This window comes from Amphiura filiformis, chromosome 13 (genome assembly GCF_039555335.1).
Source record: "Amphiura filiformis chromosome 13, Afil_fr2py, whole genome shotgun sequence".
Lineage (NCBI taxonomy): Eukaryota > Metazoa > Echinodermata > Ophiuroidea > Amphilepidida > Amphiuridae > Amphiura > Amphiura filiformis.
Genome location: NC_092640.1, coordinates 23,446,355 through 23,462,555, shown reverse-complemented (window position 1 = coordinate 23,462,555; position 16,201 = coordinate 23,446,355). Strand labels below are relative to the sequence as shown.

The 16,201-nt window shown below is 38.0% G+C and overlaps 1 protein-coding gene across 1 annotated transcript in view; it reads right to left on the bottom strand.

Annotated features, from left to right (window-relative positions):
* LOC140167508 (titin-like) overlaps positions 1 to 16,201 on the bottom strand; it is a 104,624-nt gene that overhangs the window by 13,847 nt on the left and 74,576 nt on the right. The window contains exons 52-69 of the mRNA XM_072190813.1: positions 15,928 to 16,071; positions 15,361 to 15,448; positions 14,992 to 15,167; positions 11,286 to 11,429; positions 10,953 to 11,040; positions 10,332 to 10,510; positions 9,629 to 9,772; positions 9,024 to 9,108; positions 8,661 to 8,842; positions 5,237 to 5,380; positions 4,860 to 4,947; positions 4,296 to 4,474; positions 3,511 to 3,654; positions 2,330 to 2,414; positions 1,924 to 2,105; positions 1,420 to 1,563; positions 800 to 884; positions 349 to 530 (exon numbers count right to left, since the gene is read on the bottom strand). Coding sequence (XP_072046914.1) covers positions 349 to 530; positions 800 to 884; positions 1,420 to 1,563; positions 1,924 to 2,105; positions 2,330 to 2,414; positions 3,511 to 3,654; positions 4,296 to 4,474; positions 4,860 to 4,947; positions 5,237 to 5,380; positions 8,661 to 8,842; positions 9,024 to 9,108; positions 9,629 to 9,772; positions 10,332 to 10,510; positions 10,953 to 11,040; positions 11,286 to 11,429; positions 14,992 to 15,167; positions 15,361 to 15,448; positions 15,928 to 16,071 — 2,463 coding nt within the window. The remainder of the gene's footprint in view (positions 1 to 348; positions 531 to 799; positions 885 to 1,419; positions 1,564 to 1,923; positions 2,106 to 2,329; positions 2,415 to 3,510; positions 3,655 to 4,295; positions 4,475 to 4,859; positions 4,948 to 5,236; positions 5,381 to 8,660; positions 8,843 to 9,023; positions 9,109 to 9,628; positions 9,773 to 10,331; positions 10,511 to 10,952; positions 11,041 to 11,285; positions 11,430 to 14,991; positions 15,168 to 15,360; positions 15,449 to 15,927; positions 16,072 to 16,201) is intronic.

Here is a 16,201-nt window from a genome sequence, read left to right as displayed (position 1 = left end):
TTCCCGGTGGGGACCAGGGACAGCACCCCCTCTTATCATGGACCATCAGTACAAGTTACGTCATCAGTCCATAACCATCCCTGGAGGTCATCGGTGCACGACCGTCCCTGGTGTAAACAATTTGGGATCAACAATTCATAATTTTGTGTGAATCAGTCCCGGTACCAGTTGTCAAGGAGGAGAACCCATACCTCATGTTGGAAAAATCTGCAAAGTGCTTCTAACCTTTCGCCTATTTACATTAAAGTTTAATCAAATTAAAAAGAAAAGCCACTAAATATTGCTATGAAACCCTTGCTACACCACTAAGTCAGGAATCAGAGGAAATTGCTCCAAACATTCACTCACCTGCTTCAATGGGTGCTCCATTTCTGAGCCATTGTACTTCCAACTTGGGATCATCAGTTGGTTCTACTTTGCAGGTAAAATGAGCATCCTGGCCTTCATTGATAGTTACATCATCAAAGCCCATTGTAAAATGGGGTGCTGGATATGTTTGTTCTGCTGCCTCAACATGGGTGTCTGGCAAGCTAGAAGAGAGAGAAAAGGAGGAGTAAAATATGTGAATATTTGTACCCCTTCATAAAGATTCCTCACCCCATTGTGTTACATCTACCTACAGGCCTCTTTGTTCATTTTTGAAAACATTTGTCACAGTCACCTTGATCTCCCCATCCCTTTGAAGCTCTTTCCTTTGGCAAATCATGCCAATGCTACTGTCCCCACCCCTGACAGATCTCACTGCACACTGGTTTCTTCTTTATCAAATGGAAAGAATGGGCATGTCAGTTATACTCACCCATGCTCATCTATCTCTAGTGTTCTTTGTATTCCAGCTTGCATTTCCTTACTGAGCTGACTTTTACGCACAATGGCTTCTTTACCTGTTAAGAAATCGTATACAAACACATTTGAAAATGGTTTCATAATTTGCCATATACACAAAATGAAAGTTTCAAAAGAGGTTATACTGGTCAAAAATGTGTGCATCTAAAATAAGAAAAATGTAGACTTGATTGAACACTGTTGAGGGACTTTGATTCCAGAAACAACTGCACTATACTACAAATTATAATAGCTCAATTTCACAGTAGGCATACCAGCATGAATTTATGTAGCTGTTTAATTCTAAATTCACAAGTCACTGGTTATCCTGCATGAAGTACTGACCCAACACCAGAGAAAGGGCTTCGGGATCAAGCATAACTAGTGGGTAACACAAGGCACACCAACCTTTCAAAAAATATCTTAAGTAACAAGCAAGAATAGAATGTAAAATTCTTGTAAAATCAGCTTTTTTTGCTGTTTTCCATTTAACTGGGACAGATTCTTTGCTGAACAGGATTTAGCTTCCTAAGAAAGACCTATCTCTGCATGTTCATCCATATAAGTCCATATACAATATCAACTGTAACTCACCATGGCACACAAAGTTGCCCTGTGTTTCATCAGCTCCACTACGGTTCTTGGCTCTACATGTAATGACACCAGAGTCTTCCGGGAATGGCCATTTGATATGCATGCTCGCAATGCCAAATTCAGATTTCAGGATATACTTGGAACCTGCAAATGGGAAAAGGGAACATTTCATGACATGTTATCCATCAAAATGTTTTTGGTTGAATTAATAATACTTTCAGTTACTTGATTCGGGATAGGGGATAACTAGGGTTAGTACTAGTGGACGTCCCTGATGTAAACAATTTAGGGTCGAAAATTCATAATTTTGTGTGTACCAGTCCCAGTAGCGGTTGTCAAGGTGGAGAACCCATACAAAAAGTAGGAAAAATCTGCAAAGTTCTTCTTTCCTTTAGCCAATTTACATTAAAATTTTTTTAAAATTAAAAAAAAATATTGCTAAAAAAAACCTTGCTACGCCAAAAAGTCAGGAATCAGAGGAAATTGCTCCAAACATTCACTCACCTGCTTCAATGGGTGCTCCATTTCTAAGCCATTGTACTTCCAACTTGGGATCATCAGTTGGTTCTACTTTGCAGGTAAAATGAGCATCCTGGCCTTCATTGATAGTAACATCATCAAAGCCCATTGTAAAATGGGGTGCTGGATATGTTTGTTCTACTGCCTCAACGTGGGTATCTGGCAGGCTAGAAGAGAGAGAAAAGGAGGAGTAAAATATGTGAACATTTGTATCCCTTCATCAGAACTCCTCACCCCATTGTGTTATATCTACCAACAGGCCTCTTTCTTCATTTTTGAAAACATTTGTCACAGTCACCTTGATCTCCCCTCCCTTTGCAGCTCTTCCCTTGGGCAAATCATGCCAATTCACCCTTGACAGATCTCAATGCACAATTTTAATTATACTCACCCATGCTCATCAATCTCTAGTGTTTTTTGTATTCCAGCTTGCATTTCCTTACTGAGCTGACTTTTACGAACAATGGCTTCTTTACCTGTTAAGACATCGCATACAAACACATTTGAAAATGGATTCATAATTCGCCATAATATACACAAAATGATCATTTCAGAAGAAATTATACAGGTCAAAAATGTGTGCATTAAAAAGAAGAAAAATGTAGACTTGATTGAACACTGAGGGAATTTGACTCCAGACACATTACTGTGCACACTACTACAAATTATATTGGTTCAATTTCACAGTAGGGATACAAGTATGACTTTAGGTAACAAAAATTTAATTCTATATTCAGAAGTCACTGGTTACCTAGCTTGATATACTGAGAAAGGGCTTGTGGGATGAGTATATAATATCCATAATTATCAAATTTTATTTTGTTTGATGTTGGTTCAACCTTAAGGGCTGGGGTATGAACGTTTGGACAGTATTTATTTTGGGACATTAGAGCACATCAGACATATCGAATTGCATTCTGAATACGAAGAATGTTATTCTGATATCAAATAATTTTGATTTTTTGAAATTCGCAATTTGATACACATTTTATGGCAAATCATTAAAAATTGATATTTTTGATATACTTGAAGTAAACTTTATAAATCTGATGATTTATACTTAAAGTGTATGTAGGTGGGATGAAAAGCCGACGAACAATTGAAAATTTTGACCTTTCGTATTGAAGATATGGATTTTTTTTCCGAAAAGACCAAAAAAATTAGGTCTTTTTGGGGAAAAATCTATATCTTCAATATGAAAGGTCAAAATTTTCAATTGACCGTCGGCTTTTCCTCCTGCTACATACACTTTAAGAATATATCATTAGATTTATATAATTTACTTCGAGGACTGTTATATATCAAAAATTTGAAAAATATCAAATTTGTATAATTTGTCATAAAATTTGTATTATATTGTGATTTTCAAATAGTGAAAATTATTTAATATCAGAAAGACATGCTTCGTATTCAGAATGCAATTCGAAACACAATAAACGCTCATTTTAGATCCCTTAACATGTCACATTTTAATGACAAAGCAAGCCTCTTTTAGCCTGGGCGTAACTAGTAGGTGACAGGAGGCAGAAATATATCCATATAAGTCCACATACAATATCAGCTGCAACTCACCTTGGCACACAAAGTTGCCCTGTGTTTCATCGACGCCACTGAGGTTCTTGGCTCTACACGTAATGACACCAGAGTCTTCTGCGAATGGCCATTTGATATGCATGCTAGCAACGCCAAATTCAGACTTCAGGATATATTTAGAACCTGTAAAGGGGAAAAGTGAACATTTCATGGCATGCTTTCAATCAAAACGTTTTTGGTTGAATTCAAAAGACTTTCAGTCACTGAATTAAGGATAGGGGATAACTAGGGCTAGGAATAGGGGTAGGGGATATCATGTGGGTCAGGACATTGGCTTCCCAGTGGGGACCAGGGCTGTGTCTCCCTCCCCCCTTTATCATGGACCATTGGTACAATTTAGGTCATCGGGACATGATGGTCCTTGGTGTAAACAATTTGGGATCAACAACCCATAATTTTGTGTGTACCAGTTCCGGTACCAGTTTCAAGAGGAAGAACCCATACCACTTGATATTGCAAATATCTGCCATGTGCTTCTTAACTTTTGCCTACTCAAGTTAAAAATTAACACAATTAAAAAATTTAAAAAACTAATATTACTATACAAATGTCAAGGTAAAATTTCTGAAAAAAAATTGTGGTGTCCACCCCCACCCACCTCTTAGATTCTTCACTGCCCTTGTAAAGAAACTGGGCTCACAACTTCAATTGGCAAAGAAAATTCAGTCAGTACATCCACAAGTACATGTCCTACACCATTCCGAAAAACCTTGTTACACCACTAAGTCAGGAATCAGATGGAATTACTCTAAACATTCGCTCACCTGCTTCAATTGGCGCTCCATTTCTGAGCCATTGTACTTCCAACTTGGGATCATCAGTTGGTTCTACTTTGCAGGCAAAATATGCATCTTGGCCTTCAGTGATAGTTACATCATCAAAGCCAATCGTAAAATGGGGTGCTGGATATGTTACTTCTCTCTCAGGGTGTTCCACTGGAAGGCTAGAAGAAAGAGAAAAGGAAGAGTAAAATATAAGAACATTTGTCCCTTTCCTCAAGAGCTATTCACACCAGTGTATTACATCTACCAATATGGTCACCCCATATTTGAATATTGGGATATTCCAGATGAAATCCATCACCACTTTATGGAAGACATGACCTTAATCTTCCACACAGGGAGTGACTCCATTTGAAATCTATGTCCTGTGTATGGAAGATTACGAACATGTCTTCCATAGGGAGTGTATGGCTTTCAACTTGAATAGGCCAATAAACCGTGCCCATAAAAATTGCTTTCTTGCTATTAGTAATATAACTTTTGATTGTTACAATGATATTCATTTTATAAGGAAAGACAAAAGCCTATCCTGCTAGTTATACTTACCCAAGGCCCTCATCCATGTCTAGCGTACTCTGTATTCCAGCTTGCATATCCTTAGGGAGCTGACTTTGACGCACAATGGTTTCTTTACCTGTGAAGAAATCACAAACATGCACATATGAAAATGAGTTTAATTCAAAAGAAGTTACACTGATAAGAAATGTGTATTTAATGATTGTTTAATGACATTTGTTCTTTTGATCTGTTAACTACACCTTGAATAAACTGCAAACTCTACTGTAAACTATAAAGGCTCAATTTCATGATCTTGTGTTACTAGAAAGCTTATCACAATATAAGGGCTTATGGAACAAATCGGCATTATAGAGATATCTCTATGCATGTCCATATGAGTCCATACATTAACAAATGTAACTTACCTTGGCACACAAAATTGCACTGCGTTTCATCAACTCCACTGAGGTTCTTGGCTCTACATGTAATGATACCCGAATCAGGTGCATATGGCCCATTGATGTGCATGGTAGTAATGCCAAATTCAAACTTCAGGATATATTTGGAACCTGTGTAGGAGAGAAATGAACATTTCATGTTTCATGTCAAAGTAATAAGTACACATATTCATAAAGCCCAATACATGAAATCATTGCACTTTACAGAAATCCCTGACAAATAATCCAGGGACTTGGCTAGAAAAAAATGTTAAGTACCCAAATCAGCTTGTTTTCTCACATTCAAATTCTATGTACATCAAGTATAAACAAACAAGATGAACTATCTTACCTGCTGTGATTGGTTGTCCATTTCTGAGCCATTCAATCTTCAGCTTGGGATCATTGGATGGTTCCACTCTACAGCTAAAGTGTGCATCACTACCTTCTGCAATCTCTACATTATCAAGATAATGTGTGAACTTTGGTGCTGGGAAGGTCTCGGGCACATCTGGCAATTCTGTCACGGGAAGCCTGTGTGGAAATATTAATATACACATGTAGCAATTAATTTGAAAAATAATGAGAAAAAATGTATAAAAATATATAAAAACAACAATTTTGTGGTTCTTTGGTTGCACGATTCTTGGTTCTTGCGATCATTATATTCACAGAATATAGTAGGCCACATATACTCACCCATGCTCATCTAAATCTAGTGTACTTTGTATACCAGCTTGCATTTCCTTACTGAGCTGACTTTTACGCACAATGGCTTCTTTACCTGTTAAGAAATCGCATACAAGAACATTTGAAAATGGTTTCATAATTCGCCATATACACAAAATGATAGTTTCAAAAGAGGAAATACTGGTTAAAAATATGTGCATTTAAAAGACAAAAAACAATGTAGACTTGATTGAACACGGTTGAGTGACTTTGTCCAGTTAACCTGTCACCTTCACTCCAGAAACAACTGCGCACTCTACTACCAATTATAATGGCTCAATTCCACAGCATGGACACCAGCATGATTTTAGGTAACAAAAACGTTTAATTCTAGATTCAGAAGTCACTGGTTACCTAGCTTGATGTACTGAGCCAACACCAGAAAAAGAGCTTGTGGAATGAGGGCATATGTCCATATTATCCAAGTTTATTTTGTTTGATCTTGGTTCAACCTTCACATGACACATTGTAATGACAAAGCAAGCCTCTTTTACCCTGGGCATAACAAGTAGGTGACAGGAGACACACTGACCTTTCAGAAAGATGTCCATATAAGTCGACATACAAAATCAACTGCAACGTACCTTGGCACACAAAATTGCCCTGTGTTTCATCAACTCCACTGAGGTTCTTAGCTCTACACGTAATGACACCAGAGTCTTCCGGGAATGGCCATTTGATATGCATGCTTGCAACGCCAAATTCAGACTTCAGGATATATTTAGAACCTGCAAAGGGGAAAAGGGGATGTTTTCAATCAAAATATTTTGGTTGAATTCACAATACTTTCTGTCACTGAAATAAGGATATGGGATAACTAGGGTAAGGACTAGGGATAGGGGATATCATATGGGTCAGGACATTGGCTTCCCAGTGGGGACCAGGGCTGTGTCTCCCTCCCCCCTTTATCATGGACCATCGGTACAACTTAGGTCATCGGGACACGGTGGTCCCTGGTGTAAAAAAATTGGGGTCAAAAATTTGCCTTGTGCTTCTTTCCTTTTTCGCATATTCATAATATAAATTAACAAAATTTAAATTGCAAAAAAATATTGCGAAAATGTTAAAGCAAAATTTCTGTCCACCCCACCCTCCCAAACCTCTGAGATTCTTGACCACCATGGGAAAGAAACTGGGCTCATAATTTCAATTGGCAAAATAATTCAATCAGTATATTCACAAGTATGTGTCCCACCCCCATTCCGAAAATCTTGCTACACCACTAAGTCATGAATCAGATTGAATTGCTGCAAACATTTGCTCACCTGCTTCAATTGGCGCTCCATTTCTGAGCCATTGTACTTCCAACTTGGGATCATCAGTTGGTTCTACTTTGCAGGCAAAATATGCATCTTGGCCTTCAGTGATAGTTACATCATCAAAGCCAATCGTAAAATGGGGTGGTGGATATGTTACTTCTCTCTCAGGGTGTTCCACTGGAAGGCTAGAAGAAAGAGAAAAGGAAGAGAGAAATATGAGACCATTTGACCCCTTCCACAAGAGCTAACCACACCAGTGTGTTACATCAACCAATATGGTTACCCCAAATTTGAATATTCCAGTTGAAATCCATCACCCCTTCATGGAAGATATAACCTTAATCTTCCGCACAGGCAGTGGGAATTTCAAATGGGGTTACCTGAATGGGCGACTCCATTTGAATTCTGTGTCCCATGTGTGGAAGAACATGTCTTTCATAGAGGGTGTATAGGGATTTCAACTGGAATAGGCCAAGAAAACTTGCCCATGAAATTCACTTTCTTGCTATTAGTAATATAACTTGACATTACTTGAAGCATCCACCCTTGACTGTTACAATGATATTCATTTCATAAGAAAAGGAAAATCTCCAGCCTATCCTGGTAGTTATACTTACCCAAGACCCTCATCCATATCTAGCGTACTCTGTATTCCAGCTTGCATATCCTTAGGGAGCTGACTTTGACGCACAATGGTTTCTTTACCTGTGAAGAAATCACAAACATGCACATATGAAAATGAGTTTAATTCAAAAGAAGTTACACTGATAAGAAAGTGTGCATTTAAAATACAACTACAAACTCTACTGTAAACTATAAAGGCTCAATTTTATGATCTTGTGTTACTAGAAAGCTTATCACAATATAAGGGCTTATGGAACAAATAGGCATCATAGAGATATCTCTATGCATGTCCATATGAGTCCATACATTAACAAATGTAACTTACCTTGGCACACAAAATTGCACTGTGTTTCATCAACTCCACTGAGGTTCTTGGCTCTACATGTAATGACACCCGAATCTGGTGCATATGGCCCATTGATGTGCATGGTAGTAATACCAAATTCAAACTTCAGGATATATTTGGAACCTGTATAGGAGAAAATTGAACATTTCATGTTTCATGTCAAATCATTTTTCATGAAATTCATAATACAAATTTGCTACAATATGCATTAAGTTATTGGCTAGAATCGATGGCACTTTGCAACAGAATGTACATACTTTTCTACAGTAATCACAAGTAATAAGTACACCAATTTATAAAGCCCAATACATGAAATCATTGCACTTTACAGAAAACCCTGACAAATAATCTGAAAAATAAGTTAGAAGGCATGTAAAGTACCCAAATCAGCTTGTTTTCTCCCATTCAAATTCTGTGTACACCCGGTATAAACAAACAAGATGAACCATCTTACCTGCTGTGATTGGTTGTCCATTTCTCAGCCATTCAATCTTCAGCTTGGGATCATTCGATGGTTCCACTCTACAGCTAAAGTGTGCATCACTACCTTCTGCCATCTCTACATTGTCAAGATAATGTGTGAACTTTGGTGCTGGGAAGGTCTCAGGCACATCTGGCAACTCTGTCACAGGGAGCCTGTGCGGAAAAATTAACGTACACATGTAGAAATTAATTTGACAAAATAATGAGAAAAAATGTAAAAAACAATATTTAAAAAAAATATGTAAAAACATGAATTTTGTGGTTCGCGGGTTGTGCGATTCCTGGTAGTTGCGCTCATTATATTCATAGATTATAGTAGGCCACTTATACTCACCCATGCTCATCTAGATCTAGTGTACTTTGTATTCCAGCCTGCATTTCCTTACTGAGCTGACTTTGACGCACAATGGCTTCTTTACCTGTTAAGAAATCGCATACAAACACATATGAAAATGGTTTCATAATTCGCCATATACACAAAATGATAGTTTCAATACTGGTAAAAAATGTGTGCATTTAAAAGACAAAGAAACAATGTAGACTTGATTGAACACGGTTGAGTGACTTTGTCCAGTTAACCTGTTACCTTCACTCCAAAAACAACTGTGTACTCTACTACAAATTATAATGGCTCAATTTCACAGAAGGGACACAAGCATGAATTTAGGTAACAAAACGGTTAATTCTAGTTTTTCCAGAAGCAACTGGTTACCTAGCTTGATGTACTGAGCCAACACTAGAGAAAGGGCTTGTGGGATGAGGGCTTATGGCCATATTGTCTACTTTTACTTTGTTTGATCATGGTTCAACCTTCACATGACAGATCATAATGACAACGCAAGCCTCTTTTACCTGGGCGTAACTAGTAGGTGAGGAGGCGCACTGACCTTTCAGAAAGATATCTATATAAGTCCACATACAATATCAACTGCAACTCACCTTGGCACACAAAGTTGCCCTGTGTTTCATCAACTCCACTGAGGTTCTTGGCTCTACACGTAATGACACCGGAGTCGTCCGCAAATGGCCATATGATATGCATACTAGCAACGCCAAATTCAGACTTCAGGATATATTTAGAACCTGCAAAGGGGAAAAGTGAACATTTCATGGCATGTTTCCATCAAAACGTTTTTGGTTGAATTCACAATACTTTATGTCACTAAATTAAGGATAGGGGATAACTAGGGTTAGGACTAGGGAAAGGGGATATCATGTGGGTCAGGACAGTGGCTTCCCAGTGGGGACCAGGGCTGTGCCCCCCCCCCCCTTGTCATGTACCAATGGTACAACTTAGGTCATCGGGATACGGCGGTCCCTGGTGTGAGGAATTTGGGGTCAAAAATCTACCTTGTGCTTCTTTCCTTTTGCCTAATCATGTTAAAAATGAACAAAATTGAAAAAAAAAACTATTGCAATACGAATGTTAAAGCAAAATTTCTGAAATTTTTTTGGTGTCCACCCTACTCTGCCACACCTCTTAGATTCTTAACCACCCTGGGAAAGAAACTGGGCTCACAATTTAATTGGCAAAAAAAAAATCAGTCAGTTCATTCATAAGTATGTGTCACAAACCATTCCAAAAGCCTTGCTACACCACTAAGTCAGGAATCAGATGGAATTGCTCCAAACATTCGCTCACCTGCTTCAATTGGCGCTCCATTTCTGAGCCATTGTACTTCCAATTTGGGATCATCAGTTGGTTCTACTTTGCAGGCAAAATATGCATCTTGGCCTTCAGTGATAGTTACATCATCAAAGCCAATCGTAAAATGGGGTGGTGGATATGTTACTTCTCTCTCAGGGTGTTCCACTGGAAGGCTAGAAGAAAGAGAAAAGGAAGAGTAAAATATGAGACCATTTGTCCCCTTCCGCAAGAGCTATATATTCACACCAGTGTGTTACATCTACCAATATGGTCACCCGAAATTTGAATATTCCAGTTGAAATCCATCACCCCTTTATGGAAGATATGACCTTAATCTTCCGCACAGGCAGTGGGAATTTCAAATCGGGTTACCTGAATGGGCGACACCATTTGAATTCTATGTCCCATGTGTGGAAGATTAAGTACATGTCTTTCATAGAAGGTGTATAGGGATTTCAACTGGAATAGGCCAAGAAAACTTGCCCATGAAATTTACTTTCTTGCTATTAGTTATATAACTTGACATTACTTGAAGCATCCACCCTTGACTGTTACAATGATATTCATCTCATAAGAAAAGGAAAATCTCCAGCCTATCCAGGTAGTTTTACTTACCCAAGACCCTCATCCATATCTAGCGTACTCTGTATTCCAGCTTGCATATCCTTAGGGAGCTGACTTTGACGCACAATGGTTTCTTTACCTGTGAAGAAATCACAAACATGCACATATGAAAATGAGTTTAATTCAAAAGAAGTTACACTGATAAGAAAGTGTGCATTTAAAAATACAACTACAAACTCTACTGTAAACTATAAAGGCTCAATTTTATGATCTTGTGTTACTAGAAAGCTTATCACAATATAAGGGCTTATGGAACAAATAGGCATCATAGAGATATCTCTATGCATGTCCATATGAGTCCATACATTAAGAAATGTAACTTACCTTGGCACACAAAATTGCACTGCGTTTCATCAACTCCACTGAGGTTCTTGGCTCTACATGTAATGACACCCGAATCTGGTGCGTATGGCCCATTGATGTGCATGGTAGTAATACCAAATTCAAACTTCAGGATATATTTGGAACCTTCATAGGAGAAAAGTGAATATTTCATGTTTTATGTCAAATCGTTTTTCATGAAAATCATAATACAAATTTGCTACCATATGCATTAAGTTATTGACTGACTAGAATCGATGGCACTTTGCAACAGAATGTAAATACTTTCCTACAGTAATCACAAGTAATAAGTACACCAATTTATAAAGCCCAATACAAGAAATCATTACACTTTACTGACATCCCTGAGAAATAATTCAGGGACTTGACTAGAAAGCATGTAGAGTACCCAAATCAGCTTGTTTTCTCCCATTCAAATTCTATGTACATCAAGTATAAACAAACAAGATGAACCATCTTACCTGCTGTGATTGGTTGTCCATTTCTCAGCCATTCAATCTTCAGCTTGGGATCATTCGATGGTTCCACTCTACAGCTAAAGTGTGCATCACTACCTTCTGCGATCTCTACATTATCAAGATAATGTGTGAACTTTGGTGCTGGGAAGGTCTCAGGCACATCTGGCAACTCTGTAACGGGAAGCCTGTGTGGAAAAATTAACATACACATGTAGCAATTAATTTGAAAAATAATAAGAAAAAATGTAAAAATATATATAAAAACAACAATTTTGTGGTTCTTTGGTTGCACGATTCTTGGTTCTTGCGATCATTATATTCACAGAATATAGTAGGCCACTTATACTCACCCATGCTCATCTAGATCTAGTGTACTTTGTATACCAGCTTGCATTTCCTTACTGAGCTGACTTTTTACGCACAATGGCTTCTTTACCTGTTAAGAAATCGCATACAAACACATATGAAAATGGTTTCATAATTCGCCATATACACAAAATGATAGTTTCAAAAGAGGAAATACTGGTTAAAAATATGTGCATTTAAAAGACAAAGAAACAATGTCGACTTGATTGAACACGGTTGAGTGACTTTGTCCAATTAACCCGTCACCTTCACTCCAAAAACAACTATGCACTCTACTACAAATTATAATGGCTCAATTTCACAGTAGGGACACAAGTATGATTTTAGGTAACAAAAAAGTTTAATTCTAGATTCAGAGGTCACTGCTTACCTAGCTTGATGTACTGAGCCAACACCAGAGACAGGGCTTGTGGGATGAGGGCATATGTCCATATTATCTAATTTTAATTTGTCTGATCTTGGTTCAACCTTCACATGACACATTGTAATGACAAAGCAAGCCTCTTTTACCCTGGGCGTAACTAGTAGGTGAGGAGGCACACTGACCTTTCAGAAAGATATATATATAAGTCCACATACAATATCAGCTGCAACTCACCTTGGCACACAAAATTGCCCTGTGTTTCATCAACTCCACTGAGGTTCTTGGCTCTACACGTAATGACACCAGAGTCGTCTGCGAAAGGCCATATGATATGCATACTAGCAACGCCAAATTCAGACTTCAGGATATATTTAGAACCTGCAAATGGGAAAAGTAAACATTTCATAGCATGTTTTCAATCAAAATATTTTAGTTGAATTCACAATACTTTCAGTCACTGAATTAAGGATAGGGGATAACTAGGGCTAGGGATAGGGGAAATCATGTGGGTCAGGACAGTGGCTTCACAGAGGAGACAAGGGCTGTGCACCCCCCTCCCTTTATCATGGACCATCAGTACATCCTAAGGTCATTGGTACAGGACAGTCCCTGGTGTATACAATTTGGGGTCAACAATCCATAATTTTGTGTGTACCAGTCCCGGTAAAGGTTGTCAAAGGGGAAGAACCCATACAACATGTTGCAATAATCTGCCATGTGCTTCTTTCCGTGCGCCTATTCATGTTAAAAATTAACAAAATTGAAATAACAAACTAATATTGCTATAATGTTAAGGCCACATCTTAGATTCTTGCCCGCCCTGGGAAAGAACATGAGCTCACAATTTCAATTGGCAAAAAAAAAAAGAGTATGTGTCCCACCCCGTTCAGAAAACCTTGCTACACCACTAAGTCAGGAATCAGATGGAATTGCTCCAAAAATTCACTCACCTGCTTCAATAGGTGCTCCATTTCTGAGCCATTGTACTTCCAACTTGGGATCATCAGTTGGTTCTACTTTGCAGGCAAAATATGCATCTTGGCCTTCAGTGATAGTTACATCATCAAAGCCAATCGTAAAATGGGGTGCTGGATATGTTACTTCTCTCTCAGGGTGTTCCACTGGAAGGCTAGATGAGAGAGAAAAGAAAGAGTACAATATGTGAACATTTGTCCCCTTCCTCAAGAGCTAACCACACCAGTGTGTTACATCTACCAATATGGTCACCCTAAATTTGAATATTGGGATATTCCAGTTGAAATCCATCACCCCTTTATGGAAGACATGACCTTAATCTTAATATAGGGAGTGTGAATTTCAAATGGGGTTACCTGAATGGGTGACTCCATTTGAAATCTGTGTCCCGTGTGTAGAAGATTAAGAACATGTCTTTCATAGAGTGTGTATGCATTTCAACTGGAATATGCCAATAAATCTTGCCCAAAAAATTAACTTTCTTGCTGTTAGTAATATAACTTGACATTAATTGAAGCATCCACCCTTGACTGTAACAATGATATTCATCTCATAATAAAAGACGATCTCAAGCCTATCCAGGTAGTTTTACTTACCCACGACCCTCATCCATATCTAGCGTACTCTGTATTCCAGCTTGCATATCCTTAGGGAGTTGACTTTGACGCACAATGGTTTCTTTACCTGTAAAGAAATAACAAACATGCACATATGAAAATGAGTTTCATAACCTTCCATACACACGAAATGATAATTCAAAAGAAGTTCACTGATAAAAAAAAGTATGCATTTAAAATACAAAGAAACAAAGCAGACTTGATTGAACTCTGTTGAGTGACCTGTTACCTACACCCTGAATACAATTGCAAATTCTACTAAAAACTATAAAGGCTCAATATCATGATCTTATGTTATTAGAGAGCCTAATTGTTTGTTCAAAAGTAACAGCTTCTTTAGCTTGACATCACAATATAAGGGCTTGTGGAGCAAATAGGCATTATAGAGATATCTCTGTGCATGTCCATATGAGTCCATACATTAACAAATGTAACTTACCTTGGCACACAAAATTGCACTGCGTTTCATCAACTCCACTGAGGTTCTTGGCTCTACATGTAATGATACCTGAATCTTGCGAGTATGGACCATTGATGTGCATGCTAGTAATGCCAAATTCAAACTTCAGGATATATTTGGAACCTGCATAGGATAAAAAAGAACATGTCATTTTTCACGTCAAAATGTTTATCATGAAATTCATAATACAAATTTGCTACCATATGCTTTAGCTTATTGGACTAGAATCGATGGCACTTCGCAACAGAATGAACATACCTTTCTACAGTAATTACAAGTAATAAGTACACACACAAGCAACACAAATTTATAAAGCCCAATACATGAAATCATTGCACTTTACAGAAATTCCTGACAAATGATTTAGAGACTTGGCTAGAGATCAGCTTGTTTTCTCCCATACAAATTGTGTACACCAGGTATAAACAAACAAGATGTAAAATCTTACCTTCAATTGGTTGTCCATTTCTCAGCCATTCAATCTTCAGCTTGGGATCATTGGATGGTTCCACTCTACAGGTAAAGTGTGCATCACTACCTTCTGCGATCTCTACATTGTTAAGAACATGTGTGAATTTAGGTGCTGGGAAGGTCTCGGGCACATCTGGTAAGGTCACAGGAAGCCTGTGCGGAAAAATTAAGTTAACATAAACATGTAGCAATTATTTTGAAAAAAAATGAAAAAAAAATGTAAAGAAATATTTTAAAACAAGAATTTTGTGCCCCATTTTTTTACTGCCCCATCACTGATAGATCTCATTGCGCACTGGTTTCATCTTTTTCAAATAGAAAGACTGGTCATGCCAGTTATACTCACCCACGCTCCTCATCTAGATCTAGCGTTCTCTGTATTCCAGCTTGCATTTCCTTACTGAGCTGACTTTTAAGCACAATGGCTTCTTTACCTGTTACGAAATTGCATAAAAATTGTTTCATAATTCTCCATATACATAAAATTTGCACTGTACGAGAAATTATAACAGCACTATTTCTCAGTAGGGATACCCAGCATGATTTTGGATGACAAAAAATTCTTTGATTCAATTCACTATATTGATTCAGACCAGTCACTGGTTGGTTGTCCATATTATCTTGTTTTGTTTTATTTGATCTTGGTTCAACCTTTGCATGACACAACATAATGACAAATCAAGCCTTGGGCATAACTAGTGGGTGACAGGAGGCACGGTGACTTTTCAGAAAGATATCTTCAGTAACAAGCAAGAACAGAAAGAATGCAAATTTCTTGTAAAATCAGCCTTATTGCCTATTTTCCATCTAACTGGGACAGATTCTTAGCTAGCCAGGATTTAGCTCCTTAAGAAAGCCCAATCTCTGCATGTTCATCCATAAAAATTCACATACAATAACAACAGTAACTCACCTTGGCACACAAAGTTGGCATGTGTTTCATCGACTCCACTGAGGTTCTTGGCTCTACACATAATGACACCAGAGTCTTGGGCGAATGGCCATTTGATATGCATGCTAGCAATGCCAAATTCAAACTGCAGGATATATTTAGAACCTGCAAAGGAGAAAAGTGAACATTTCATGGCACATTTTCCATCAAAACGTTTTGGTTGAATTCACAATACTTTCAGTCACTGAATTAAGGACAGGGGATAACTAGGGTTAGGACTAGGGATAGGGGATAT